This window comes from Bos indicus, chromosome 15 (genome assembly GCF_029378745.1).
Source record: "Bos indicus isolate NIAB-ARS_2022 breed Sahiwal x Tharparkar chromosome 15, NIAB-ARS_B.indTharparkar_mat_pri_1.0, whole genome shotgun sequence".
In the NCBI taxonomy this organism is placed as follows: Eukaryota; Metazoa; Chordata; class Mammalia; order Artiodactyla; family Bovidae; genus Bos; species Bos indicus.
In genome coordinates, this window is record NC_091774.1 from 21,059,082 (window position 1) to 21,086,465 (window position 27,384).

Sequence of the window (27,384 nt, forward strand, 5' to 3'; positions counted from 1 at the left end):
TTCTTTCATCACTTTAAGTATGTCCTGCCATTCCCTTCTTGCTTGAAGAATTTCGATTGAAAAATCAGCTGTTATCCTTATGGGAATCCCCTTGTGTGTTATTTGTTGTTTTTCCCTTGCTTCTTTGTGCTTGATCTTTGCTAATTTGATTAATATGTGTCTTGGGGTGTTTTGCCTTGGGTTTATCCTGTTTGGGACTCTCTGGGATTCTTGGAATTGGGTGATTATTTCCTTCCCCATTTTAGGGAAGTTTTCAACTATTATCTCCTCAAGTATTTTCTCATGGTCTTTCTTTTTGTGTTCTTCTTCTGGGACTCCTATGATTTGAATGTTGGGGCATTTAATATTGTCCCAGAGGTCTCTGAGATTGTCCTCATTGCTTTTAATTCATTTTTCTTTTTTCCTCTCTGATTCATTTATTTCTACCATTCTATCTTCTACCTCACTAATCCTATCTTCTGCCTCTGTTATTCTACTGTTGGTTCCCTCCAGAGTGTTTTTGATCTCATTTATTGCATTATTCATTATATGTTGACTCTTTTTTATTTCTTCTAGGTCCTTGTTAAACCTTTCTTGCATCTTCTCAACCCTTGTCTCCAGGCTATTTATCTGTGATTCCATTTTGATTTCAAGATTTTGGATCCATTTTCACTATCATTATTCGGAATTCTTTATCAGGTAGGTTCCCAATCTCTTCCTCTTTGGTTTGGTTTGGTGGGCATTTATACTGTTCCTTTACCTGCTGGGTATTCCTCTGTCTCTTCATCTTGTTTATATTGCTGAGTTTGGGGTGGCCTTTCTGTATTCTGGCAGTTTGTGGGGTTCTCTTTATTGTGGAATTTCCTCGCTGTGGGTGGGGTTGTATGGGTGGCTTGTCAAGGTTTCCTGGTTAGGGAAGCTTGTGTAGGTGTTCTGGTGGGTGGAGCTGGATTTCTTCTCTCTGGAGTGCAATTAAGTGTCCAGTAATGAGTTGTGAGATGTCAATGGGTTTGGAGTGACTTTGGGAAGCCTGAATATTGAAGCTCAGGGCTATGTTCCTGTGCTGCTGGAGAATTTGTGTGGTATGTCTTACTTTGGAACTTGTTGGCCCTTGGGTGGTGCTTGGTTTCAGTGTAGGTATGGAGGCGTTTGATGAGCTCCTGTCGATTAATGTTCCCTGGGGTCAGGAGTTCTCTGCTGTTCTCAGGATTTGGACTTAAGCCTCCTGCTTCTGGTTTTCAGTCTTAGTTTTACAGTAGCCTCAAGACTTCTCCATTTATATAGCACCGTTGATAAAACATCTCCTTTCGAAGACAATGGGCTGCTTTTCTGGGTGCCTAATGTCCTCTGCCGGCATTTAGAAGTTGTTCTGTGGAATTTACTCAGCGTTCAAATGTTCTTTTGATGAATTTGTGGGGGAGCAAGTGGTCTCCCTGTCCTATTCCTCCTCCATCTTAGGACCGCCCCCTGTACCTACTTATTTTAATCTATAGTCATTTAAGTGTAAACACAGTCTAAAAAAATCTATATTTTTCTTCTTTCCCCACACTTTGTTTTTTGTCATCTTTTACAAGCTCATCAGTTCAGTTCAGTTGCTCAGTCGTGTCTGACTCCTTGCGACCCCATGAATCGCAGCACGCCAGGCCTCCCTGTCCATCACCAACTCCCAGAGTTCACCCAGACTCACGTGCATTGAGTCAGTGATGCCATCCAGCCATCTCATCCTCTGTCATCCCCTTCTCCTCCTGCCCCCAATCCCTCCCAGCATCAGAGTCTTTTCCAATGAGTCAACTCTTCGCATGAGGTGGCCAAAATACTGGAGTCTCAGCTTTAGCAACATTCCTTCCAAAAAACACCCAGGGCTGATCTCCTTTATAATGGACTGGTTGGATCTCCTTGCAGTCCAAGGGACTCTCAGGAGTCTTCTCCAACATACTTATCCCTTAATTGTTTATTTAAAAAAATTAATTTACTTTGAGGCTAATTATTTTATAATATTGTGGATTTTGCTATACATCGACAGGAACCAGCCACGGATGCACATGTTTCCCCCATCCCTCTGGGTTGTCCCAGAGCACCAGCTTTAAGTGCCCTGTTTCATGCATCGAACTTGCACTGGTCCTCTATTTTACATATGGTGATATACATGTTTCAATGCTATTCTCTCAAATCATCCCACCCTCGCCTTCTCCCACATAGTCCAAAATGTGTTCTTTACATCTGTGTCTCTTTTGCTGTCTTGCATATGAGTTGTCATTAGCATCTTTCTAAATTCCATAATATGTGTCAATATACTGCATTGGTGTTTCTCTTTCTGACTTACTTCACTCTGTATAATAAGCTCCAATTTTGTCTCTCTCATTTGAACTGATTCAAATGTGTGTGTGTGTTTTAATAGCTGAGTAATATTCCATTGTGTATATGTACCACTTCTTTATCCAGTCATCTGTCGATGGACATCTAGGTTGTTTCCATGTCCTAGCTATTGTAAACAGTGCTGCAATGAACATTGGGATACATGTATCTCTTTCAATTCCAGTTTCCTCAGTGTGTATGCCTAGCGGTGGGATTGCTGGGTTATATGGCAGTTCTATTTCCCGTTTTTTCACCTTAACTGTTTATTTCAGTTATACTTGATTTTTATGATTTTTGTCCTTTAAACTTAGTACTATCTAAGTCACTGATCCACAGCCTTTACTGTATATTTTCTTTCACTCATTGTATATTTCCTTTTCCATAATTTGTTACATCTTACTATGGTACTTTCTTTTTTACTAAGAGAAGACTCTTTAACACGTTTCAGAGTCAAGTTAGTATTGGTGAACTCTTAGTTTTTGCTTGCCTGAGTTCTTTGTCTTTTCTTCAATTCTGAATGACCATCTGATGGGTAGTATTCTAGGCTGCAGGTTTTTCCCTCTGAGCACTTTAACTGTATCATGCCACTCTATTCTGGCCTGCAAAATTTCTGTAGAAAAGAATCAGGTGATAGCCTTATGGGGGTCCCCTTGTATGTGACACTTTGTTTTTCTCTTGATGCCTTATTTTTGCCATTTTAATGTAACATGTCTTAGTGTGAGTCTCTTTGGTTTCATCTGATTTGGGACTCTGCTTCCTGAACCTGGTTATTTGTTTCCTCCTTCGGGTTTGGGAAGTGTTCAGCCATAATTTCCACAAATACATTTTTGTCCCCTTTCTGTCTTTTCCTTGGAACCACCATAATGCAAATGTTATTATGCTTGCTGTTTTCCCACAGTTTCTTTTAAATGCCATTATTTTCTAATTTTTTTTCTTTTTGATTGATGATTTTTGTTATTCTATTTTCAAGATCAGTAATGCCTTCTTTTGTATCATAGTCTGCTGTTAATTCCTTCTAGTCTGCTTTTCATTTCAGTTATTGTATTCTTGAACTCTGACCAGTATTGTTTACATTTCCCACTTCCTTGTCAAAATTCTCCCTGTGTTCATCTATCCTCTAGTTGTTTTTTAAAAGTTTTTTCTTGTTCTTTTGTTTGAAACAAATTCTTCTTTCTTTTCATTTTGGTTAACTTTCTGTCTCTATGAAATGTGGTGAATAATTACATATCCCAGTCTTGAAGATGTGTCCTTGTGTGGGAGCATCACTATTCAAGCCTATTCAAGTCTGTGTATTCCCACTGGCTTTGGTGGGAGAGCTGGATCTCAACTAAGCACAGGTTGTATCATCCCCCTGGGTGCTGGCATCTATCACCTTGGTAAAAGGTAGGGGTGGAAACTGAGGGGCTAAAGCCAGAGCCAAGTGTGAATTGGGGCTTTTACTATGTTCAGTGGCCATCACCATCTTACTGGTGGCAGGGTCAGGTCCAAAGTGTTTGGGCAGAAACCCTGAAGGTCAGATATGAGCTTGTTCTGGTCCCTCTAAGTATGTATTCTCCCCTCTCCTAGCCATAGTACCTTCACTGCAGAGGGGAGTAGGAACGCAGAAAGAGGGGTTGGAGCAGGCAGCTGGTGCAACTAGGGCATGCATTGGGATGGCTCCAGCATGCCAGTCAGATCTGCAGACAGCTCCTGATCCACTGCCTTCCGTGAGTGCCAGCAATAAACGTCCCTGCCACATTTAACTGCAGTGCTGGGTCTGAGTTGGCTCTGTCCCTCAAAAGTGCACACTTGCTTTGGCAATATTAGCCTATATCCTAGTTGGTATTTGCACAAGAGCTAGAGGCAATGCCGAGGTGTCCATTACTGTCAGAGCACTAGGTAGTTTTAACCTGCTTCCTTTGCCTTGTTCTGAGAGTAAACAAGAGCGTGTCCATGTTCTTCAAAGATGGGAGTCTTAGTCTCTTACACCCTCCTGTCAGTCAGTGGTTTTCAAACCAGCTAAGGGGACTTATCTTCCCAGTGCTGGCTGGTGTGCCCAGTATGTGGTTCACACTCCTAAACCCCCAGGAAGGATATGCAAGCTCATGATTTACCCCTCCTCTTCTCTGTACATTCTTAGGGATGTGTGTCCTGACCTCATTGTTTCCCTCCCTTCCTTTATGACTCCTGTGGATCCTTCTTCACAGCCTTGGTTGCCAAAGGGTCTTTCTGCTGGTCTCTAGGTACTTTTCAGTGAGAAGTCCTTCACATTAAGATGTACTTTTCATGTGTTGATGGGGGTAGGTGAGCTCAGCATCTTTCAAACCCACAGTCTTGATTACCTCCCCATTCACATCTTATTTATCACATAGCATAACTTAAATGTGAGGGTACAGATAGTAGAAAAAAGCAAACTCTTCTCCAGTGACCAAAGTCTCTTTGATGAGATACTGGATTTGATAAACTACTATTTTATGATATTTCATAAAACAATGAGAAAGGGATTAGAGCAAGGTATAGCTTTCATGTTCAAGGTTGGATGTTAATTGCACTGGCATTTAATGTTGAGTAAAAATGAATTCTTTTGGGTACCTCTTTCTGCTTTATTGACTATGCCAAAGCTTTTGACTGTGTGGATCACAAGAAACTGTGGAAAATTCTGAGCGAGATGGGAATACCAGACCACCTGACCTGCCTCTTGAGAAATTTGTGTGCAGGTCAGGAAGTAACAGTTAGAACTGGACATGGAACAACAGACTAGTTCCAAATAGGAAAAGGAGTACGTCAAGGCTGTATATTGTCACCCTGCTTATTTAACTTATATGCAGAGTACATCATGAGAAGTGCTGGACAGGAAGAAGCACAAGCTGGAATCAAGATTGCCGGGAGAAATATCAATAACCTCAGATATGCATATAACACCACCCTTATGGCAGAAAGTGAATAGGAACTAAAAAGCCCCTTGCTGAAAGTGAAAGTGGAGAGTGAAAAAGTTGGCTTAAAGCTCAACATTCAGAAAATGAAGATCATGGCATCCGGTCCCACCACTTCATGGGAAATAGATGGGGAAACAGTGTCAGACTTTATTTTTTGGGGCTCCAAAATCACTGCAGATGGTGACTGCAGCCATGAAATTAAAAGACACTTACTCCTTGGAAGGAAAGTTATGACCAACCTAGATAGCATATTCAAAAGCAGAGACATCACTTTGCCAACAAAGGTCCGTCTAGTCAAGGCTATGGTTTTTCCTGTGGTCATGTATGGATGTGAGAGTTGGACTGTGAAGAAGGCTGAGCGCTGAAGAATTGATGCTTTTGAACTGTGGTGTTGGAGAAGACTCTTGAGAGTCCCTTGGACTGCAAGGAGATCCAACCAGTCCATTCTGAAGGAGATCAACCCTGGGATTTCTTTGGAAGGAATGATGCTAAAGCTGAAACTCCAGCACTTTGGCCACCTCATGCGAAAAGTTGACTCACTGGAAAAGACTCTGATGCTGGGAGGATTGGGGGCAGGAGGAGAAGGGGACGACAGAGGATGACATGGCTGGATGGCATCACTGACTCGATGCACTTGAGTCTGGGTGAACTCCGGGAGTTGGTGATGGACAGGGAGGCCTGGCGTGCTGCGATTCATGGGGTCGCAAGGAGTTGGACACGACTGAGTGACTGAACTGAACTGAAAGTATATGAGAAGAGAAGCAAAAGGCAAAGGAGAAAAGGAAAAATATGTCCCTCTAGATGCAGAGTTCCAAAGAATAGCTAGGAGAGATAAGAAAGCCTTCTTAAATGATCAATGCAAAGAAATACAGGAAAACAACACAATGGGAAAGACTAGAGTTATCTTCAAAAAAATTAGAGACACTAAGGGAACATTTCCTGCAAAGATGGGCACAATAAAGGACAGAGATTATATGGACCTAACAGAAGAGGAAGATATTAAGAAGAGGTGGCAAGAATACACAGAAGAACTATACAAAAAGATCTTCACGACCCAGATAATCATGATGGTGTGATCACTGACCTAGAGCCAGACATTCTGGATGCAAAGTTAAGTGGGCCTTAGGAAGTATCCTTACAAACAAAGCTAGTGGAGGTGATGGAATTCTAGTTGAGCTATTTCAAATCCTGAATGATGATGCTGTGAAAGTGCTGCACTCAATATGCCAGCAAATTTGGAAAACTCAGCAGTGGCCACAGGACTGGAAAAGGTCAGTTTTCATTCCAATCCCAAAGAAAGGCAATGCCAAAGAATTCTCAGACTACCAGACAATTGTACTCATCTCACATGCTAGCAAAGTAATGCTGAAAATTCTCGAAGCTACGCTTCAACAGTACGTGAATTGAGAACTTCCTGATGTTCAAGCTGGATTTAGAAAAGGCAGAGGAACCAGAGATCAAATTGCCAACATCTGCTGGATCATTGAAAAAGGAAGAGAGTTCCAGAAAAACATCTACTTCTGCTTTATTGACTATGCCAGAGCCTTTGACTGTGTGGATCACAACAAACTGTGGAAAATTCTTCAAGAGATGGGAGTACCAGACCACCTTATCTGCCTCCTGAGAAATCTGTATGCAGGTCAAGAAGCAAATTAGAACTGGACATGGAACAATAGACTGGTTCCAAATTGGGAAAAGGGTACACCAAGGCTATATATTGTCACCTTGCTTATTTAAGTCATATGCAGATTACATCATGCGAAATGCGAGGCTGGATGAAGCACAAGCTGGAATCAAGATTGCTGGGAGAAATATCAATAACCTCAGACATGCTGATCACACTACCCTTATGGAAGAAAGTGAAGAGGAACTAAAGAGCCTCTTAATCAAAGTGAAAGAGGAGAGTGAAATAGTTGACTTAAAACTCAACATTAAAAAAACAAAGATCATGGCATCTGATCCCATCAATCACTTCATGGAAAATAGATGGGGAAACAATGGAAACAGTACAGACTTTATTACTGGGGGCTCCAAAATCACTGCAGATAGTGATGGCAGTCATGAAATTAAAAGACGCTTGCTCCTTGGAAGGAAAGCTGCAGCAAATCTAGACAGCCTATTAGAAAGCAGAGACATTACTTTGCCAACAAAGGTCCGTCTAGTCAAGGTTATGGTTTTTCCAGTAGTCATGTATGGATGTGAGAGTTGGAGTATAAAGAATGCTGAGTGTCAAAGAACTGATACTTTTGAACTGTGCTGTTGGAGAAGACTCTTGGAGAGTCCCTTAGACTGCAAGGGGATCAAACCAGCCCATCCTAAAGGAAATCAATCCTGAGTATTCATTGGAAGGACTGATGTTGACTCTGAAGCTCCAATACTTTGGCCAACTGATGCAAAAAACTGACTCATTAGAAAAGACCCTGATGCTGTGAAAGATTGAAGGCAGGAGGAGAAGGGGACAACAGAGGATGAGATGGTTAGATGGAATCGCCGACTAAATGGACATGAATTTGAGCGAGATCTGGGAGTTGGTGATAGACAGGGAAGCCTGGCATGCTGCAGTCCATGGGTCATAAAGAGTTGGATACAAGTGAGCAACTGAACTGAACTGAAAGTATATTCAAATATGTCTGCATCCTTTTTTTAACTGGCATTTCTTTAGATAAAGCCTCCATTATCTCTCATCAGGACTCCAGTCCAGTCTCCTTGTTTCTACTCCTGTCTACCCTCTAATCCATTATTTACTATAGCCAGAAGAGTATTTAAAAAGTGTTAAAAAAATATGTACCCCTTTATGCTACTCCCCTAATTAAAACCATTGGAATAAAATGTAAACTTCTACCATGGCCTACCAAGATAGCCCCCAAAGATACTGGCTTCCCAGTATTCTGTGTGGCCAATAGCCTACATTAGAAATGATTTTTAAAATTAGGTTATAAAGGACTGCAGCTTCTATTTTAAGCATTCTCTCCCTTCAACAGGGCTTTCTCAATGGCTCAGAATGTAAAAAATCCACCTGCAATGCAGATGTAGGAGACACAGGTTCGATCCTTGGGTTGGGAAGATCCCCTGGAGGAGGGCATGGCAACCCACTTCAATATTTTTGGTGGGAAATCCCATGGACAGAAGTGCCTGGTGGCTATGGTCCTTGGGGTCGCAAAGGACCAAAGGACCCTGAAGCGACTGAACACACACACTCCCTTCAACACTCTCTTCTTCACTCCCTTGGATCTTTCACTTTAAAGGAAACAATTCCATGTTAAGAGCAGCTCTGTGGAGAGACCTCCATGGAAAAGAACTATAGCCTCTGGCCAGGAGCCACTGTGGAACTGAGGATGGCCAGAATCCACATGAGTCATCTAGGAGGTTTGAAGACTATTCATTCAAGCTCTGAGATGACTATAAACCTGGTCAACAGCTCTACTGTAACCTCATTAGGGCCCTTGAGCCAGAAACACCTGGCTAAATGATTCCCAGATTCTTGACTCGGAGAAAATGTGTAAGATGTTTGTAGTCATAAACTGTTAGCTTTTGGGATACTTTGTTAAATGGCAATAGATAATTCATGCAGCCAACAAAGGTCCTGATAACTTGATCCTTGTCTATGTCTCCAATATCAATTTATATTACTCTCTTCCTGCTTATTATGCTCCAGTGACATAGGCCTTCTTTCAACTCCAAAGGGCCAAACTTTCCCCGCCTGCTTTGTACCTGCTATTACTTCTACTTAGAATACCCACCCTCCTAATATCCAAATGGCTAGTCATTTTTCATTCTTTATTGATTTTATTCTTCCTACCTAACATATATCCCATATTTCACTTCACCCTATTTTCTTCATGGCACTAAGCACAATTTGTAATTTCCACCCCCCATCCACATTATAAATGAAAGCATCAGGAAAGCAGGGACCATATCCATCACCTTCTTCACTGTTTCCCCTATATTTATTCAGAGCATGGCACAGAGCGGGACTTAAATGAACACTTGTTAGATGAGTAAACTATTGAAACATTTTTTCAAAAACAAAACAAACATAAAACTCACTTCAGACATTAGTTATGGTAATAGAGGCCACATATTCTTATAGTGATATGGAAAAGAAAGGTTATCTTTGTTAGTGGAAATGCAATTTTATAATGATAAACCAGGAGAGAGTATCCAGTATACTTACTTGATTTTGGCCACAACAAACAGATCATTGAACAGGAAAAGATGCCGCTCCTGCCTCTGCAGGCCTCTCTTGAGTTCTACACGGCCATCAATAAGCAGAGTCCTACTGGAGCACACAAATGATGACAGAAATGCACATGTGTCCAGGCTAGCAGAAGGACTTTCTCTGTAAAAGAGCAAACACCACACATCTTCAGTCAAATGATCAAACATAGGATTGTTTCTACAGAGATTATATTTTAAAATTGGTCAAGAAATACAAAGCTCTCTCTCTATTTTTTAATGCAATGGCATAGTTTCCTAACAGGTCCCTTTCCATAGTAATGAAAACTTACACATACTCCTTTGTGTGAGATATTTTTTTACTCAGTACTTCTTGTTACGTTTAGTCTATCTCGACCTGGTAGGCCTCAATATCTCATTATAAACTTTTTTAAACAAAAAGCAAAAAATTTTTATAATAAACATGTATATATCCCAACCTAGATTCTACTATTAAAATTTTACTATACTTGCTTTATCACATATCTATCCAACTATCTATTAACCCATTTGATTTTTGGTGTTTCAGTACAAACTGATACAGCAGTACATTTCACCCTGAGTATTTTAGCATGCATATCATGTACAATGAAATGTAAAATTCTAGGTATATATTTCATGAGTGTTGACAAATGTATTCACTTGTGTGATTTAAACCCTTATCAAGATGTAGAACATTATCATCACTCCAAAAATTTTTCCTCTTATTCCTTTTCAGTTGTTATATTAGATAAAGATGGCTTCTATGTATTGGCCTGAGTTATTTCTTCATTGAAGGCTGAGATCCATTAGCTCCAACTAAATGTTGTATAAACCAACATTTTTATACACTCAATTATTAAAAAAAAAATGACCCCAAACAAGCAGACTTTTATTTATTTTTAATTTAATTTAATTTTTAAACTTTACATAATTGTATTAGTTTTGCCAAATATCAAAATGAATCCACCACAGGTATACATATGTTCCCCATCCTGAACCCTCCTCCCTCCTCCCTCCCCATACCATCCCTCTGGGTCGTCCCAGTGCACTAGCCCCAAGCATCCAGTATCGTGCATCGAACCTGGACTATAGCTTGCCTGCTTTGTATATTCCACAAAACAACACTGAACATCTTCTAGCCATTGATAAGATAGAGGTTGGGGTTTTAAGACCTGAAGTCACTACTATAGTAGTGACTATCAGAGATAGTAGCAACATCACTTAGACATGTAACTTCCAGAGACAGTCACTGCAGTCTCCTTCACCTCAGGAACTCCTTTGCCCTCCTTCTCTTTTGGCCAGAAGCCTCTAGCTAGTCTCATGCTGTGAGGACTTTTCTTATGCAAACCTGTCCAATGATAATAGCTTTTTCATTCATCAACCCCCAGATCCCTCAAACTCCTTACAACAGTTAATCCTTACTCCATCAGTCCTAAGGCAACCATTATTATGATTTTTTTCCCCCTCTGAAATTTTGCCTATTCTAGCATTTCATATTAATGGAAACTTATATATACTCTTTTGTGTAAGATATTTTTTAACTCAGTATTTTTTGTTACATTTATTAGCAATTCATTCCTTTATATTGATGAATAGTATTCCACTGTATAAATACATGTTTGCTTATGTATTCTATTGATGGACAGCTGGGCTCTTTTCAGTTTTTAGCTATTATGAATAAAACTGCTATTAAACTTCTACTGGTCTTTTTTTATAACCTATGTTTACATTTTTCTTCAATAAAGAACTCACAGTGGGTCACAGCATAGCTGTATGCTATTTTTAGGAAAAAAAAGAAACTACCAGTAAGTATTCCAAAATGGTTATATTAATTTATATTTTCAACAATATTCCAGGATAATTCCAGTTACTTCACAACCATGTCAACATTTGTAAACGTTTTATATTTTGGCCATTCTAATGGATATATAGCATGTCGCATTAAGATTTTATTTTGCACTCCTGATGGCTAATAATGTTGAATACCCATGCTCTTACTGGTTATTTACATATACTAATTTGTGAATTGCTCCAAATCATATTTATTTATTATTGAAATCAGGAATTTTTCATATATCCTGGATCTATCTCCTGGATATACATATACTGCTGCTGCTGCTGCTAAATCACTTCAGTCGTATCTGACTCAGTCTGTGCGACCCCATAGACGGCAGCCTACCAGGCTCCTCTGTCCCTGGGATTCTCCAGGCAAGAATACTGGAGTGGGTTGCCATTTCCTTCTCCAAGGCATGCATGCATGCTAAGTCACTTCAGTCATGTCTGACTCTGTGCAACCCTGTGGAGAGCAGCCCACCAGGCCCCTCTGTCCACAGGATTCTCTAGGCAAGAATATTGGAGTGGGTTGCCATATATGTATATATACACACACATACATATACACATGCATATATGCATATATAAATATATATTTATCTTTTGTCAAATTTTGCAAGTATTTTCTTCTAGTCTGTGATTTGCTTGTATATATATATTTTATTTATTGAAGTATAGTTGATTTACAATGTTGTGCTAACTTCAGCTGTATAGCAAAAAGAATCAGTTACACATATACATATATCCACTCTTTTTTAGATTCTTTCTCATATAAACCATTACAGAGGAGTGAATAGAATTTCCTGGCCTACTCAGAATACTGAGTACTTATCAGTTATCTATTTATATTTAGCAGTGTGTATATGACAAGTCCAATCTCCCAATTTATCCCTCTCCCTGCTTTTTCTTGTTAACTTACATCTGTAACTCTATTTCTGTTTTGTAGATAACTGTTTTTAACATTCCACATATAAGTGATATCACATATTTGTCCTTGATTCATGTCACTCAGTATGACACTCTCTAGGTCCTTCCATGTTGCTGCAAATGGCATTATTTAATTCTTTCTATGGTTGAGTAACGCTCCATTGTACATATGTACCACATCTTCTTTACCCATTCCTCTGTTGATGGACATTTAGTCCGCTTCTGTGTCCTGGCTAATGTAAATAGTGCTTCAGTGAACACTGGGGTGCATGTATCTGTTTGAATCATGGTTTTCTCTGGATAGATGCCCAGGAGTGGGATTGCCGGATCACATGGCAACTCTGCCTTTACTTTTTAAAGAAACCTCCATACTGTTCACCACAGTAGCTTTACTAATTTACATTCCCACCAATGGTTTAGGAGAGTCACGCTTTTCTCCATACCTTTGCCAGCATTTATTGCCTGTAGATTTTTTGAGATGGTCATTCTTATTGGTGTGAGGTAATACCTCATTGTAGCTGTAATTTGCATTTACTTAATGAAAAAGTGATGCTGAGCCATCTTTTGATATGTTTGTTGGCCATCTGTATGTTTTCTTTGGAGAAATGTCTGTTTAGATCTTCTGCCCATTTTCTGATGGGGTTGTTTGCTTTTTATGTTGAGTTCCATAAAGTATTTGTATATTTTGGAGATTAATCTCATCAGTTGTTTCACTTGCAATTATTTCCTCCCATTCTGAGGGTTGTCTTTTCATTTTGTTTATGGTTTCTTTTGCTGTGTAAAAGCTTTCAAGTCCCACTTGTTTATTTTTGTTTTTATTTTCTTTACTCTAGGAGGTGGACTGAAAAAGATCTTGCTGTGATCCATGCCAAAGAGTGTTCTGCCTAAGTTTTCCTTCTAACAGTTTTATAGTGTCTGGCCTATCATTTATGTCTTTAATCTACTGTGAGTTTATTTTTGTGTATGGTGTTAGGGAATGTTCTAATTTCATTCTTTTTACATGTAGCTGTCCAGTTTTCCCAGCACCATATTTTGAAAAAACTGTCTTTTGTCCATTGCATCTTCTTGCCTCCTATGTTATAGACTAAGTGGCCCTAAGTGTGTGGGTTTATTTTACCTCTGGACTTTCTACCCTGTTCCATTGATTCATATTTCTTTTTTTTCTGCCAGTACCATATTGTCTTGATGACTGTAGCTTTGTAATACAGTCTAAAGTCAGAAAGGTTGATTCCCTCAGCTCCATTTTTCTTTCTCAAGACTGTTTTGGTTATTTGCAAAATTTTTTGTTCTAATGTAATGGAAGATGATCTTAGTAATATGATAGGACTTACATTAAATCTGTAGATTGCTTTGGGTACTATAGTCATTTTCACAATATTGATTCTTCCAATCAATAGACATGGTCTATCTCTCCATCTGTTTACATCATCTTCAATTCTTTCAGCAGTATCTTACAGTTTTCTGAGTAGAAGTCTTGCATCATTAGGTAGTTTTATTCCTAGGCATTTTATTCTTTTTAATATGATGGTGAGTGGGGTTGTTTCTCTGATTTTCTGATCTTTCATTGTTAGTGTATAAGAATGCAAGAGATTTCTGTGTGTTAATTTTATATCCTGCAACTTTGTAAATTCATCAATGAGCTCTAGTTGTTTTCTGGTAGCATCTTCAGAATTTTCTATGTATAGTATCATGTTATCTCCAAACAGTGACAGTTTAACTTTTCCAATACGGATTCCTTTCTTTTTCTCCTCTGATTGCTGTCACTATGACTTCCAAAATTATATTGAATAATAGTGGGGAGAGTGGACATCCTTGTCTTGTTCCTAATCTTAAGAATGCTCTCAGTTTTTCACCAGTAAGAATGATGCTTGCTGTGGGTTTGTTGTATATGGCCCTTATTATGTCGAGGTAAGTTACATTTGGCTTTCCTGGTGGCTCAGCAGTAAAGAATCCACCTGCCAATGGAGGAGACAGGAGTCCTATTCACGGGTTGGGAAGATTCCCTGAGAGGGATATGGCAACCCACTCCAGTATGGTTGCCTGGGAAATATGGACAGAGGAGCCTGGGAAGCTACAGTCCATGGGGTCACAAAGAGCTGGACACGATTTAGTGACTATACAGCAACACAAGTTCCCTTTGCACACTTTCTGAAGAGTTTTTCAATCATAAACAGGCATTGAATTTTGTCAATAATTTTCTGTGTCTATTGAAATGATTATATGGTTTTTATCCTTCACTTTATTCATGTGGTGTTTCACAATGATTTGTAGATATTGAAAAAAATCTTTGTATTCTTAAATTCCACTTGACCATGATGTATGATTCTTTTAATGAGTTGCTGGATTCAGTTTAGTACTTTCTTGAGGATTTCTCTGTTTACATTCTTCAGTAATACTGATCTGTAGTTTCCTTTTTGTGTGTGATATCTTTGTCTGGTTTTGGTATCAGGGTGATGGTGGCCTCACAGAATGAGTTCAAAAGTGTTCCTTCCTCTGCAATTTTTAAACTTAATATTGCAGGATAATTCTAGTTACTTCACAACCATATCAACATTTGGCATTGTTAATCTTTTAAATTTTGGTCATTCTAGTGGATATATAGTAGCATCTCAATAAGATTTTAATTTGCATTTCTCTGATGACTAATAATGTTGAACATTCATGTTCTTATTGGTCATTCATATATATTAATTTGTGAATTGTCTCCAAGTCTTTTTAAAGTTTTTTCTTTCTCTGTTTCCCCCAGTCCTGTGGAAGTCCTGTAATCAAATTCTGTTAGCCTTCAAAGTCAGGTTTCCTGGGGATTCCTAGTCTCTTTGCCAGATCCCCAGACTAGAAAGCCTGTGATGGGGGTCAGAACCTTCACAATAGTGGGAGAATTTCTTTGGTATTATTGTTCTCCAGTTTGTGGGCTGCCTACATAGCAGGTATGGGACTTGATTTTATTATGACTGTGTCTCTCCTACCGTCTCACTGTAGCTTCTCCTTTGTCTTTGGATGTGGGGAATCATTTTTTTGGTGGGTTCCAGAGTCTTCCTGTTGATAGCTGCAATTTTGGTGCTCTCACAGGAGGAGATGAGCGCACGTCCTTCTACTCTACCATCTTGAACCACACTCCCTTGTCTTCAAATCTTAAAAATATTGTGTTACATATTCTTTTTATTATTGAGTTGTGGAATTTTTTTATATATCCTGGATGTATGTGCATATGTATCTATTTTCTGAGTATAGATATATACATACATACATACATGCACCTATGCACTATTACACATAAATATATATGTATATCCTCTGTTAAATGTTTGCAAATATTTTCTCTCGTCTATGATTTGCCTGTACATTTTCTTAAAACTTAAAAGAGTTTTAATTTTGATGAAGCCTACTTTATTATTTTTATAATGATTTTTTGTGTCCTTTTAAAGAAATATTTGCCTATTCCCAAGTCATGAAGATACTCTCCTATGTTTTTCACTAAAGTCTGTATGAGTTTAGTTTTTACAACTAAGTTTACAATTTACATTAAATTAATTTTGGTTTATGGTATAAGGTAGGGGCTTAGCTTCATTTTGTTTTTCTATATGATCACCTTTTCCTTTCCTCAGGATTGCTTTGGTACCTTTGTTGAAAAATCACATGACTACAGAGAACAGGTCTATTTTTGGGCTTTCTATTTTTTTTCTTTAAAGTTTATCAACAAACTTCATTATAGAATATAGAATATCTTGAAAATTCTATGTTAGGATGAACTTATACTTTTTTCCTTCCCTTTTTTTTCAATTGGAGGCTAAGTGCTTTACAATGTCGTGGTGGTCTCTGCTACACATCAATGCAAATGGGTCATAATTGTATTTATAACCCTTCCCTCCTGAACCTTCCCCACCATACCCATTCCACTCCTCTAGGTCATCAGAGCATCAGGTTCAGTTCCCTGTGTTACAGAGCAGCCTCCTGCTAGTTATCTATTTTATACATGATAAGAGTGTATATGTCAATGCTACTTTCTCAAGTTGTCCTACCCTCTCCTCTTTCCCCTGCTCTGTCCACCAGACCCATTTTCTATGTCTCCATCTACACTTCTTCTCTGTAAATAGGTTCAACAGATTCACTGATCATTTTAAAGATTAATCTATGTCAGAATCACATTGCCTTATTATTCTATCTTTACAGAGCAAATCACAAAATTAGGCAGTATAAGTCTACGAACTTTTTCTTGTTTTAAAACTGCTTTGGATAATCTGGGCTTCCCCAGTGGCTCAGTGGTAAAGAATCTGCCTTCAAAGCAGGAGCTGCAGGAGACTCGGGTTTGATCCCTGGGTCAGGAAGATACCCTGGAGAAAGGCATGACAATCCACTGCAGTATTCTTGCCTAGAGAATCCCATGGACAGAGGGGCCTGGTGGGCTACAGTCCATGGGATCCCAAAGAGTTGGACACGACTGAAGTGACTTAGCAGCAGCAGCAGCAGCTTTGGGTAATCTGCTATTATTCAAATCCTCTGTAATTATTTTAATTACACTGTATTAAATAATACATTGCATTAACACATATAATCCTCTGTATTAATTTATACATTTTTGAGATTAAAAAACATGAAGAACACAGGAAAGAAAACCTATTGTGGTGAAGGAAGAGGCAATGAACACAGCTTCAGTTATACTGAGTGTAAAATTAGCAGTGAACTAAATGATATGCGAATACAAGGAAGGCAGCTACCACTTAAAAGAGATGTCATATTTGTAATCATACAAAGACAGCTACACAAATAATACTATGGGAATGACTAGAACTGCCCATAGATACGAGTGAATACTTATTAAAAGCAACAAGGGAAAAGCAATAACATATCTACAAAGGAACTCTCTTAAGGCAATCAGCTTGACTTTTCAGCAGAGAGTCTGCAAACCAGAAGGGAGTGACATGATATATTTTCAATGATGAAAGAGAAAAACCTACAACCACGGAATTACCCAGCAAAGCTTCCCTTCAGATTTGGAAGACAGATCAAAAAGTTTACAGAGAAGTAAAAGCTGAAAGAGTTCAGCATCACAAACCAACTTTATAAGCAATGTTAAAGGGATTTCTCTAAGTAGACAAGGCCATAACTAGAAATATGAAAATTATGAAAGGAAAAATTTCACTGGTAAAGGCAAATATTCAGTAAGGGTAGTAGGCCAATCACATTTAAAGACAGTAGGAAGGTTAAAGAAAAAAGTAGCAAAATCATCTATACACACGGTAAGTAGTTAAGGTGCACACAAAAGGTTGTAAAATATAATGTCCCAACATGTGTGCTCAGTCCCAACATGTGTGCTCAGTCGCTTCAGTCGTGTCTGACTCTTTGAAACCTCATGACCATAGCCAGGCAGGCTCCTCTGTCCATGGGATTTTCCCAGACAGAATACTGGAGTGGGTTGCCATGCCCTCTTCTAGTGGATCTTCCCCTTCCCAACCCAGAGACTGAACCCATGTCTCCTGTGTCTCCTGCAATGCAAGCAGATTCCTCACCACTGGGCCCCTGGGGAAGCCGATCATAAACATGGGGCACAGGTAAAAATGCAGCATTGTTAAATTGTTTTCAAACTTAAGAGATCAGTAACTTCTGCTGTTGTTCAGTCATCCAGTTGTGTCTGACTGTTTGCAACCCCATGGAGTGCCGCATGCCAGGCCTCCCTGTCCTTTACCATTTCCTGAAATTTGCCCAAGTTCATGTCCACCGCATCGGTGATGCCACCCAGCTATCTTATCCTCTGACACCCTTTCCTCCTTCTGCCTTCAATCCTTCCCAGCACTAGGGGCTTTTCCAAAGAGTCAGCTGTTTACATCAGATGACTGAAATACTGGAGTTTCAGCTTCAGTATCAGTCCTTTCAACAAGCAGTCAGGGTTGATTTCCCTTAAGAATGATTGGTTTGATCTCCTTGCTCTCCAAGGAACTCTCAGGAATCTTTTCCAGCACCACAGTTTGAAGGCACTCCACCTTCTTTACAGTCCAGCCCTCACAACTGTACATGACCACTGGGAAGAACATAGCCTAGACTGTATGGACCGTTGTTGGCAGAGTAATGTCTCTGCTTTTCAAAACACTTCTAGGTTTGTCAAAGCTTTCCTGCCAAGAAGTAAATGTCTTCTGGTTTCACAGCTGCAGTTACCATCCACACTGATTTTACAGCCCAAGAAGAGGAAACCTGTTACTACTTCCATCTTTTTCTCCTCTATTTGCCAAAGTAATGGGGTGCGATGCCCTGATCTTAGTCTTTTAATATTTAGTTTTATGCAAGCTCTTTCACTCTCCTCCTTCACCCTCATTAAGAGCCTCTTTAGTTCCTCTTCGCTTTCTGCCATTAGAGTGGTATTATCTGCATATCTGAGGTGGTTGATGCTTCTCCTGTGTATCTTGATTGTAGCTTGTAACCCATCCAGCCTGGTATTTCTCATGATGTGCTCAGTGTACAGATTAGACAAACAGGGTGACAGAAGACAGCCTTGTTATACTCTTTTCTCAATCTTGAACCAATCAGTTACTTTAAATAATCAAATATATATATAGCTATATAAAAACCACATGGTAACCATAAACCAACAATCTGTAATAGACATATACCCTAAGAAGAAAAAGGAATCCTAACATAACATAATAATTAAAGAGTCATCAAGTCACAAGAGAAGAGAATAAAAGAAGACCTAGACTAACAGCTCCAAAACAACTAACAAAATGGCAGTAAGAAAATATATATCAATATTTACCTTAAATGTAAATGGACTAAACTCTCCAATCAAAAGACAGAGTGGCTGAATAAATACAAAATCCAGACCTAAATATATGCTGCTGACAAGAGATTCACTTCATATCTGAAGACACACACAGAGTGAATGTGAGCATATGAAAAAAAAAAGTCCAAGGAAATGGAAATCAAAAGAAACCCATGGTCACAGGTCTTAGTGAAGTGGAAGTCGCTCAGTTGTATCCAACTCTTTGCAACCCCATAGACTGTCCATGGAGTTCTCCAGGCCAGAATACTGGAGTGGGTAGCCTATCCCTTCTCCAGGGGATCTTCCCAACCCAGGAATTGAACTGGGGTCTCCTGCATTGCAGGCGGATTCTTTACCAACTGAGCTATCAGGGAAGTCCCAGCATGTTTTATATCAGATAAAATAGACTATATGGTAAAGACCACTGAAGATGGATACTACATAATAATCAAAGTATCAATCCAGGAAAAATATAGAACAAATGTAAATATATATGCACCCAACATTGGAGCACCTAAGTACATAAAACAAATACTAACTGGCATAAATGGAGAAATTGACAGTCACACAATAATAATAGGGGACTCTAACACACCACTTCTATCAATGTACAGATCATCCAGAAAGAAAATCAATAAGGAAACACTGGGCTTAAATGAAATATTAGAACAGAAGAACTTAAGTGGTATATGTAAAGCATTCTATCTGAAGACAGCAGAATACATGTTCTTTACAAGTGCACATAGAACATTCGCTGGGATAAATCACATGTGAGGCTAAAAATAAGCCTTGTAAATTTAAGAAAACAGAAATCAGATCAAGCATCTTTTTTGACCACAACACTATGAGACTGAAAGCAGCTACAAGAAAAAAATGAAAAAAAAAAAAAAAAACCCACAAACATGTGCAGACCAGACAATATACTACTAGACAATCAAAGAATCACTGAAGAAATCGAAGAAAAATTAAAAAAAAAATTCTATAGACAAATGAAAACAAAAGAACAAAGATCCAAAAACCAATGGAAAGCAACAAAAACAATTCTAAGTGGGAATTTTATAGCAATACAAGCTCACCTCAGCAAACAAGAAAACTTTCAAATAAACAACCTAACCTTACACCTAGAAGTAGAGGAACAAAAAACATCCCAAAGTTAGTAAAAGGGAAGAAATTATAAACATCAGAACTGAAATAAGTAATAGAAAAAACAATAATAGAAAAGCTCAAAGACACTAAAAGCTGGTTCTTAGTAAAGATAAACAAAATTGATAAACATTTAGCCAGACACTTAAGAAAAAAGGGAGAGGGTCCAAATCAATAAAATCAGAAATGAAAAAGGAGAAGTTAAAACTGACACCACAGAAATTCAGAGAATCATAAGACACAACTACTACAAACAACTATATGCTGAAAATGGACAACCTAGATGATATGGACAGATTCCTAGAAAAGCAAATCTCCTAAGACTGAACAAAGAAGAAATACAAAATTCGAACAGACCAATTACCAGTACTCATCTCACATGCTAGCAAGTAATGCTCAAAATTCTCCAAGCAAGGCTTCAACAGTACATGAACTGAGAACTTCCAGATGTACAAGCTAGATTTAGAAAAGGCATAGGAACCAGAGATCAAACTGCCAACATCCACTGGATCATAGAAAAAGCAAGAGAATTCCAGGAAAACCTCTACTTCTGCTTTATTGACTACACCAAAACCTTTGACTGTGTGGTTCATAACAAACTGTGGAAAATTTTTTAAGAGATGGGAATACCAGACCACCTTGCTTATCTCCTGAGAAATCTATATGCAGGTCAAGAAGCAACAGTTAGAACTGGACTGGAACAATGGACCAGTTCAAAACTGGGAAAGGAGTATGTCAAGGCTGTATATTGTAACCTTGCTTATTTAACTTATATGCAGAGTACACCATGTGAAATGCCAGGCTGGATGAAGCACAAGCTGGAATCAAGATTGCCAGGAGAAATATCAGTAACCTCAGATATGCAGATGACACCACCCTTATGGCAGAAAGCAAAGAAGCACTAAAGAGACTCTTGCTGAAAGTGAAAGAGGAGAGTGAAAAAGCTGGCTTAAAACTAAACATTTGTAAAATTAAGATCACGGCATCCAGTCCCATCACTTCATGGCAAATAGATGCAAAAACAATGGAAACAGTGAGAGACTTTATCTTCTTGGGGTCCAAAATCACTGCAGATGGTGACTATAGCCATGAAATTAAAAAAGACGCTGGCTCCTTGAGAAAACAGCTATGACAAACCTAGACAGCATGTTAAAAAGCAGAGACATTACTTTGTTGACAAAGGTCAGTCTAATCAAATCTATGGCTTTTCCAGTAGTCATGTATGGATGTGAGAGTTGGACCATAAAGAAAGCTGAGCATGCCATAAAAAGGAAAGCATTTGAGTCAGTTCTAATGAGGTGGATGAACCTAGAGCCTATTATACAGAGCTTACAGTGAAGTCAGTCAGAAAGTGAAAGAGAAATATCATATACTAACACATATATATGGAATCTAGAAAGATGGTACCAAAGAATTTACTTGCAGGGCAGCAATGGAGAAACAGGCATAGAGAACAGACTTATGGACACGGGGAGAGGGAAGGAGAGGGTGAAATATATGGAGAAAGTAACATGGAAACTTACATTACCATATGTAAAATAGATAACCAATGGGAATTTGCTATATGTCTCAGGGAACCCAAACAGGGGCTCTGTATCAACCTAGAGGTGTGGGATGGGAAGGGAGATGGGAGGGAGGTTCAAGAGGGACGGGTCATATGTATACCTATGGCTGATTCATGTTGAGGTTTTACAGAAAACAACAGAATTCTATAAAGCAATTATCCTTCAATTAAATAATAAATTAAATTTAAAAAAGAAAGTTGAGTGCTGAGGAAGTGGTGCTTTGAACCGTGGTGTTTGAGAAGACTCTTGAGAGTCCCTCGGACAGCAAGGAGATCAAACCAGTCAATCCTAGAGGAAATCAGTCCTGAATATTCATTGGAAGGACTGATACTGAAGCTGAAGCTGAAGCACCAATACTTTGGCCACCTGATGTGAAGAACTGACTCACTGGAAAAGACCCTGATGCTGGGAAAGATTGAAAGCAGGAGGAGAAGGGAATGACAGAGAATGAGATGGTGGATGGCATCATTGACTCGATGGACATGAGTCTGAGCAAGCTCCAGGAGTTGGTGATGGAAAGGAAAAGTCTGGCGTCCTATAGTCCAGGGGGTGGCAAAGAGTCAGACACAACAGAGTGACTGAACTGAACTGAATTACCAGTAATTAAATTAAATCAGCAATTTTTCTAAATTGCCTAATTTTTTAAATGACTATATCAGCATATACATACTCAAAATTTACACAGCTTATACCCATGAGAAACCAGTATATCACATGCAGAACAGCTTAGCAGTCTGCACAAAATGTTAAAAATGATCCCCAATAAAACTCTTTTTAAAAGGACATGGTTCTATTATGCATAATCTGTACTGAAGTCATAAGCAACATCTTCCTCTTCAACCATTTTAAAACTCCCAACAAACAAAAGTCCAGGACTAGATGGCTTCATAGGTGAATTCTACCAAACATTTAGAGAATAATCCTTCTCAAAATATTCCAAAATACTGCAGAGCAAGGAATACTCTTGAGACCATTCTATGAGGTTTGCTGCTACTGCTAAGTCACTTCAGTCGTGTCCGACTCTGTGCGATCCCATAGACAGCAGCCCACCAGGTTCCCCCGTCCCCGGGATTCTCCAGGCAAGAACACTGGAGTGGGTTGCCATTTCCTTCTCCAATGCATGAAGGTAAAAAGTGAAAGTGAAGTTGCTCAGTCATATCTGACCCTCAGTGACCCCATGGACTGCAGCCTACCAGGGTCCTCCATCCATGGGATTTTCCAGGCAAGAGTACTGCAGTGGGTTGCCACTGCCTTCTCCGTCTGTGAGGTTTGCATCACCCTAATACCAAAACCAGACAAAAACATCACACACAAAAAGAAAATTATCAACCACTATCACTGGGGCTTTCCTTGGCTCAGATGGTAAGGAATCTGCTTGTAGAGAGGGAGACCTGGGTTCGATCCCTGTGTCAGGAAGATACTCCGGAGAAGGGAATGGTTACCCACTTCAGTATTCTTGCCTGGAGAATTCCATGAACAGAGGAGCCTGGTGGGCTACAGTCCATGGGGACACAAAGAGTCAGACACGACTGAGTGATTAACATTTTCACTTCACATCACTGATGAATACAGACACAAAAATCCTCAGCAAAATATTAGCAAAATGAATCCTACAAAACATTAAAATAATCATACACCAGGATCAAATGGGACTTATTCCAGAGATGAGGAGAATTTTTATTATCTGTAAACCAATAAATGTTAGATACCACATTAACAAACTGAGAATGAAAAACTGATACAGGATCCTTGGGGCTGGTGCACTGGGATGACCCGGAGGGATGGTACGCGGAGGGAGGTGGGAGGGGGGTTCAGGATGGGGAACACGTGTACGCCCATGACGGATTCATGTTGATGTGTGGCAGAACCAATACAATATTGTAAAGTAATTAGCCTCCAATTAAAATAAATAAATTTAAATTAAAAAAAGAAAAGAAAAACTATATGGTTAATAACCATATAGTTATTTCAATAGATGCAGAAAAAGCTTTTGAAAAATTCAGCATCTATTTATGATAAAAATTAAAAAAAGAAAAGAAAAACTATATGGTTAATAACCATATAGTTATTTCAATAGATGCAGAAAAAGCTTTTGAAAAATTCAGCATCTATTTATGATAAAAACTCTCCACAAAGTGTGCATAGAGAGAATAAATCTCAGCATAATAAAAACCCTATATGACAAACCACAGCTAACCCCATGCTGGAATGTGAAAAGCTAAAAGCATTTCCTCTAAGATCAGGAATGAGACAGAGATGCCCACTTTTGACATTTTTATTCAACACAGTATTTGAAATTCTGGCCACAGCCATCAGAGAAGAAGAAATAAAAGATATCCATCTTGGAAGGGAAGAAGTAAGACTGTCACAGATTGCAGGTGACATAACAACACACATAGAAAATCCTAAAGGTGCAAGAGAAAACTACTAGAGATCAATGAATCTGGTAAAGTTGTAGGATACAAAATTAACACACAGAAATCCACTGCATTTCTGTACACCAACAATGGAGTATCAGAGAGAAATTAAGACAAATTTTACCATTTCATCAAAAAGAATACAATACTTAGGAATAAATATACCTAATGAGGCAAAAGACATATACTCTGAAAACTGTAAGACACTGATGAAAGAAATAGAAGATGAGACAAACAGGTGGAAAGATAGACCATGTTCATGGATTGGAAGAATCAGTATTATCAAAATGATCTATACTACCCAAGGCAATCAACAGATTCAATGCAATACTTATCATTACCAATGGCATTTTTCACAGAACTAGAATGAAAAATTTAAAAATTTGTGTGCAAAGACAAAAGACTTCATGTAAACAAAGGAATCTTGAGAAAGAAGAACAGAGTTGGAGGAATCAGGCTCCCTGACTTCAGATTATACTACAAAGTTGCAGTAATTAAAACAGTATGGTAAAGTCATTAAAAGGGAAACACAGGTGAACAGAACTGGAGAGCCCAGAAATAATTACTTAATAATTAATTCATAATTTATTAGTCAATGATAATTTGGTCAATTAGTCCATGACAAAGGAGGCAAGAATACACAATGGGCAAAAGATAGTCTCTTTCATAAGTGGAGTTGAGAAAACTTGATAGGTACATACAAAAGAATGAACTTAGAATTCTATCTAACATTCATGTACAAAAATAAATTTAAAATGAATTAAAGACCTAGATGTAAGACTGGAAATCATAAAACCCCTAGAAGAAAATCTTTTGTACAGCAAAGGAAATCACTGACAAAATGAAAAGACAACCTACTGAATGGGAGAAAATGTTTGAAAATTATATGACTAATAAGGGGTTTAATATCCAAGTGAAGAAGAAGAGAACTCACTCAGTTGTGTCTGACTCTTTGCGACTCCATGGACTGTAGCCCACCAGGCTCCTTGGTCCACAGCTCATACATCAAAAAACAAGTAACCTAATTTTTAAAATGAGCAGAAGACTTGAACAGACATTTCTCCAAAAAGGACATACAAACACACGAAAAGATGCTCAACATAGCTCATTATCGGGTAAATGCAAATCAGAACCACAATGAGATATCACCTCACACCTATCAGAATGGCTGTCATCAACAAGAACACAGATAACAAATGTTGGCAATGATGTGGAGAAAAGGAAGCCCTCATATACTGTTGGCGGGAATGTAAATTGGTACAGTCACTGTGGAGAACAGTATGGATTCTTGTCAAAAAGCTAAAAAATAGAACTACTATTTGATCAACCAATTATACTCCTGAGTATATGTCCAAAAAAACAAAAAAAACACCACACTAATTTGAAAGATACATGCACCCCAATATTCATAGCAGCATTATTTACAATAGCTAAGATATGGTAGCGACTTAAGTGTTCGTCACTAGATGAATGGATAAAGAAGATGGAACCTAAAAAATACAAAAAACTAGTGAATATAATAAGGAAGTATATTCACAGATATAGAGAACAAACTAGTGGTTACCAGTGGGGAGAAGAAAGGTGAGAGGGGCAACACAGGCACAGGAAATTAAGAGGCACATGGTATTATGTATGAAATACGATAGAAGGATATACTACAAAATAAAGGAATATAGTCTTTTATAATAACTTTAAATTGATTATAACCTGTAAAAATTATGAATCACTGTATTTTACACCTGCAACTTATATTAGTATCATACATCAACCATGCCTCAATTAAAAATGAAAAAAGAAATAGTAAGATTACTGATAAGAGGGAAATAGATAATGTATGCAGTTAGCTACCTCTGTGAAAGCAACCCTATCCTAAAGTATAGTTTATAAATGTGAGGATAAGCATTAATGAAAGTCTCCTAAAGGAAACAAGCCATAGTTGAAATAAAATCCAAGCAACATTAATAACAGTAACAACAAAAACAAAGAGATACTTATTAGTCTACTTTTTAAAGGAGCTCAAAGAGCAAGAACTTGCATTGTCAGGGTGTCCATCAAAATAATATAGGATATAAGAGACCATGCTCTATCATTCCAAGTATCTGGTTCACATAGTAGCTGCAATAAATGGAGATTCTGGCTTATCTATGTTTCTTGGATTTGAACAGTATGGGTCACAGTGTCAGATCTCTTCTAAGTATACAACAGGGCTGAGTTATTGCTGTGTTGTTCAGTTGTTAAGTCATGACCAACTATTTGTGACCCCATAGACTGCAGCACGCCAGGCTTCCCTGTCTTTCACTATCTCCCTGAGTTTGCTCACACTCATGTTCATAGAGTTGATGATGCTATCTAACCATCTCATTCTCTGCCACCCTCTTCTTCTTTTGCCTTCAGTCCTTTCCAGTATCAGGGTCTTTTCCAGTGAGTTGGCTCTTTGCATCAGGTGGCCAAAGTACTGGAGCTTCAGCTTCAGCATCAGTCCTACCAATGAATATCCATGGTGGATTTCCTTTTAGGATTGACTGGTTTGATTTCCTTGCAGTCCAAGGGACTCTCAAGAGTTTTCTCCAGCACCACAATTCAAAGGTATCAGTTCTTCAGTGCTCAGCCTTCTTTATGATCCAAGCCTAACATTTATACAGGCCTACTGGCTGAGAACACACACTATCCTGATAACTCTCTGAGGTAATGTCTGAGTGGTCAGCCATTCCTTCCTTATTACAGTTCTTAAAGTGTGGTTTCCCCAGGAGCAGCATCAGCATCAAATGGGAACTTCTTAAAAATGTAAATTCTCAGGCCCACCTCAGACTTATTGAATCAGAAACTCTAGAGAGTTGGTTCCAAATTTTGTATTTTAACAAGCTATTCAGATGATTCTAATGCACATTGAAGTTTGAAAACTACTGTTCTCTGCTGACTCTCTCAACATACATCCTAACATTCTAAAATTCTACAACTATCTTTTTAAAGTAAGTATTAGTAGCATATATTTCTACTTAAGATAAAGTGAACTTTCAGGATTTGTTTTATCATTTTATGGAATTTTTGAACTATAGTTCCCATCCCTAATAAGTGAATTCTGTTACATTCACCAATTACTAATTACGTATGGTTCAGACGGTAGAGTCTGCCTACAAGGCGGGAGACCTGGGTTCAATCCCTGGATTAGGAAGATCTCCTGGAGAAGGAAATGGCAACCCACTCCAGTATTCTTGCCTGGAAAATCCCATGGACGGAGGAGCCTGGTGGGCTACAGTGCATGGGGTCGCAGAGTCAGACACGACTGAGTGACTTCATGTCAG

The 27,384-nt window shown here is 38.6% G+C and overlaps 1 protein-coding gene across 5 annotated transcripts in view; it reads right to left on the bottom strand.

Moving 5' to 3' along the window:
- ARHGAP20 (Rho GTPase activating protein 20) overlaps positions 1-27,384 on the bottom strand; it is a 219,124-nt gene that overhangs the window by 89,303 nt on the left and 102,437 nt on the right. For all 5 annotated transcript variants that reach the window (XM_070803387.1, XM_070803384.1, XM_070803388.1 and 2 more), the window contains exon 3: positions 9,424-9,588. In XM_070803387.1, the coding sequence (XP_070659488.1) occupies positions 9,424-9,588 (165 nt within the window). The remainder of the gene's footprint in view (positions 1-9,423; positions 9,589-27,384) is intronic.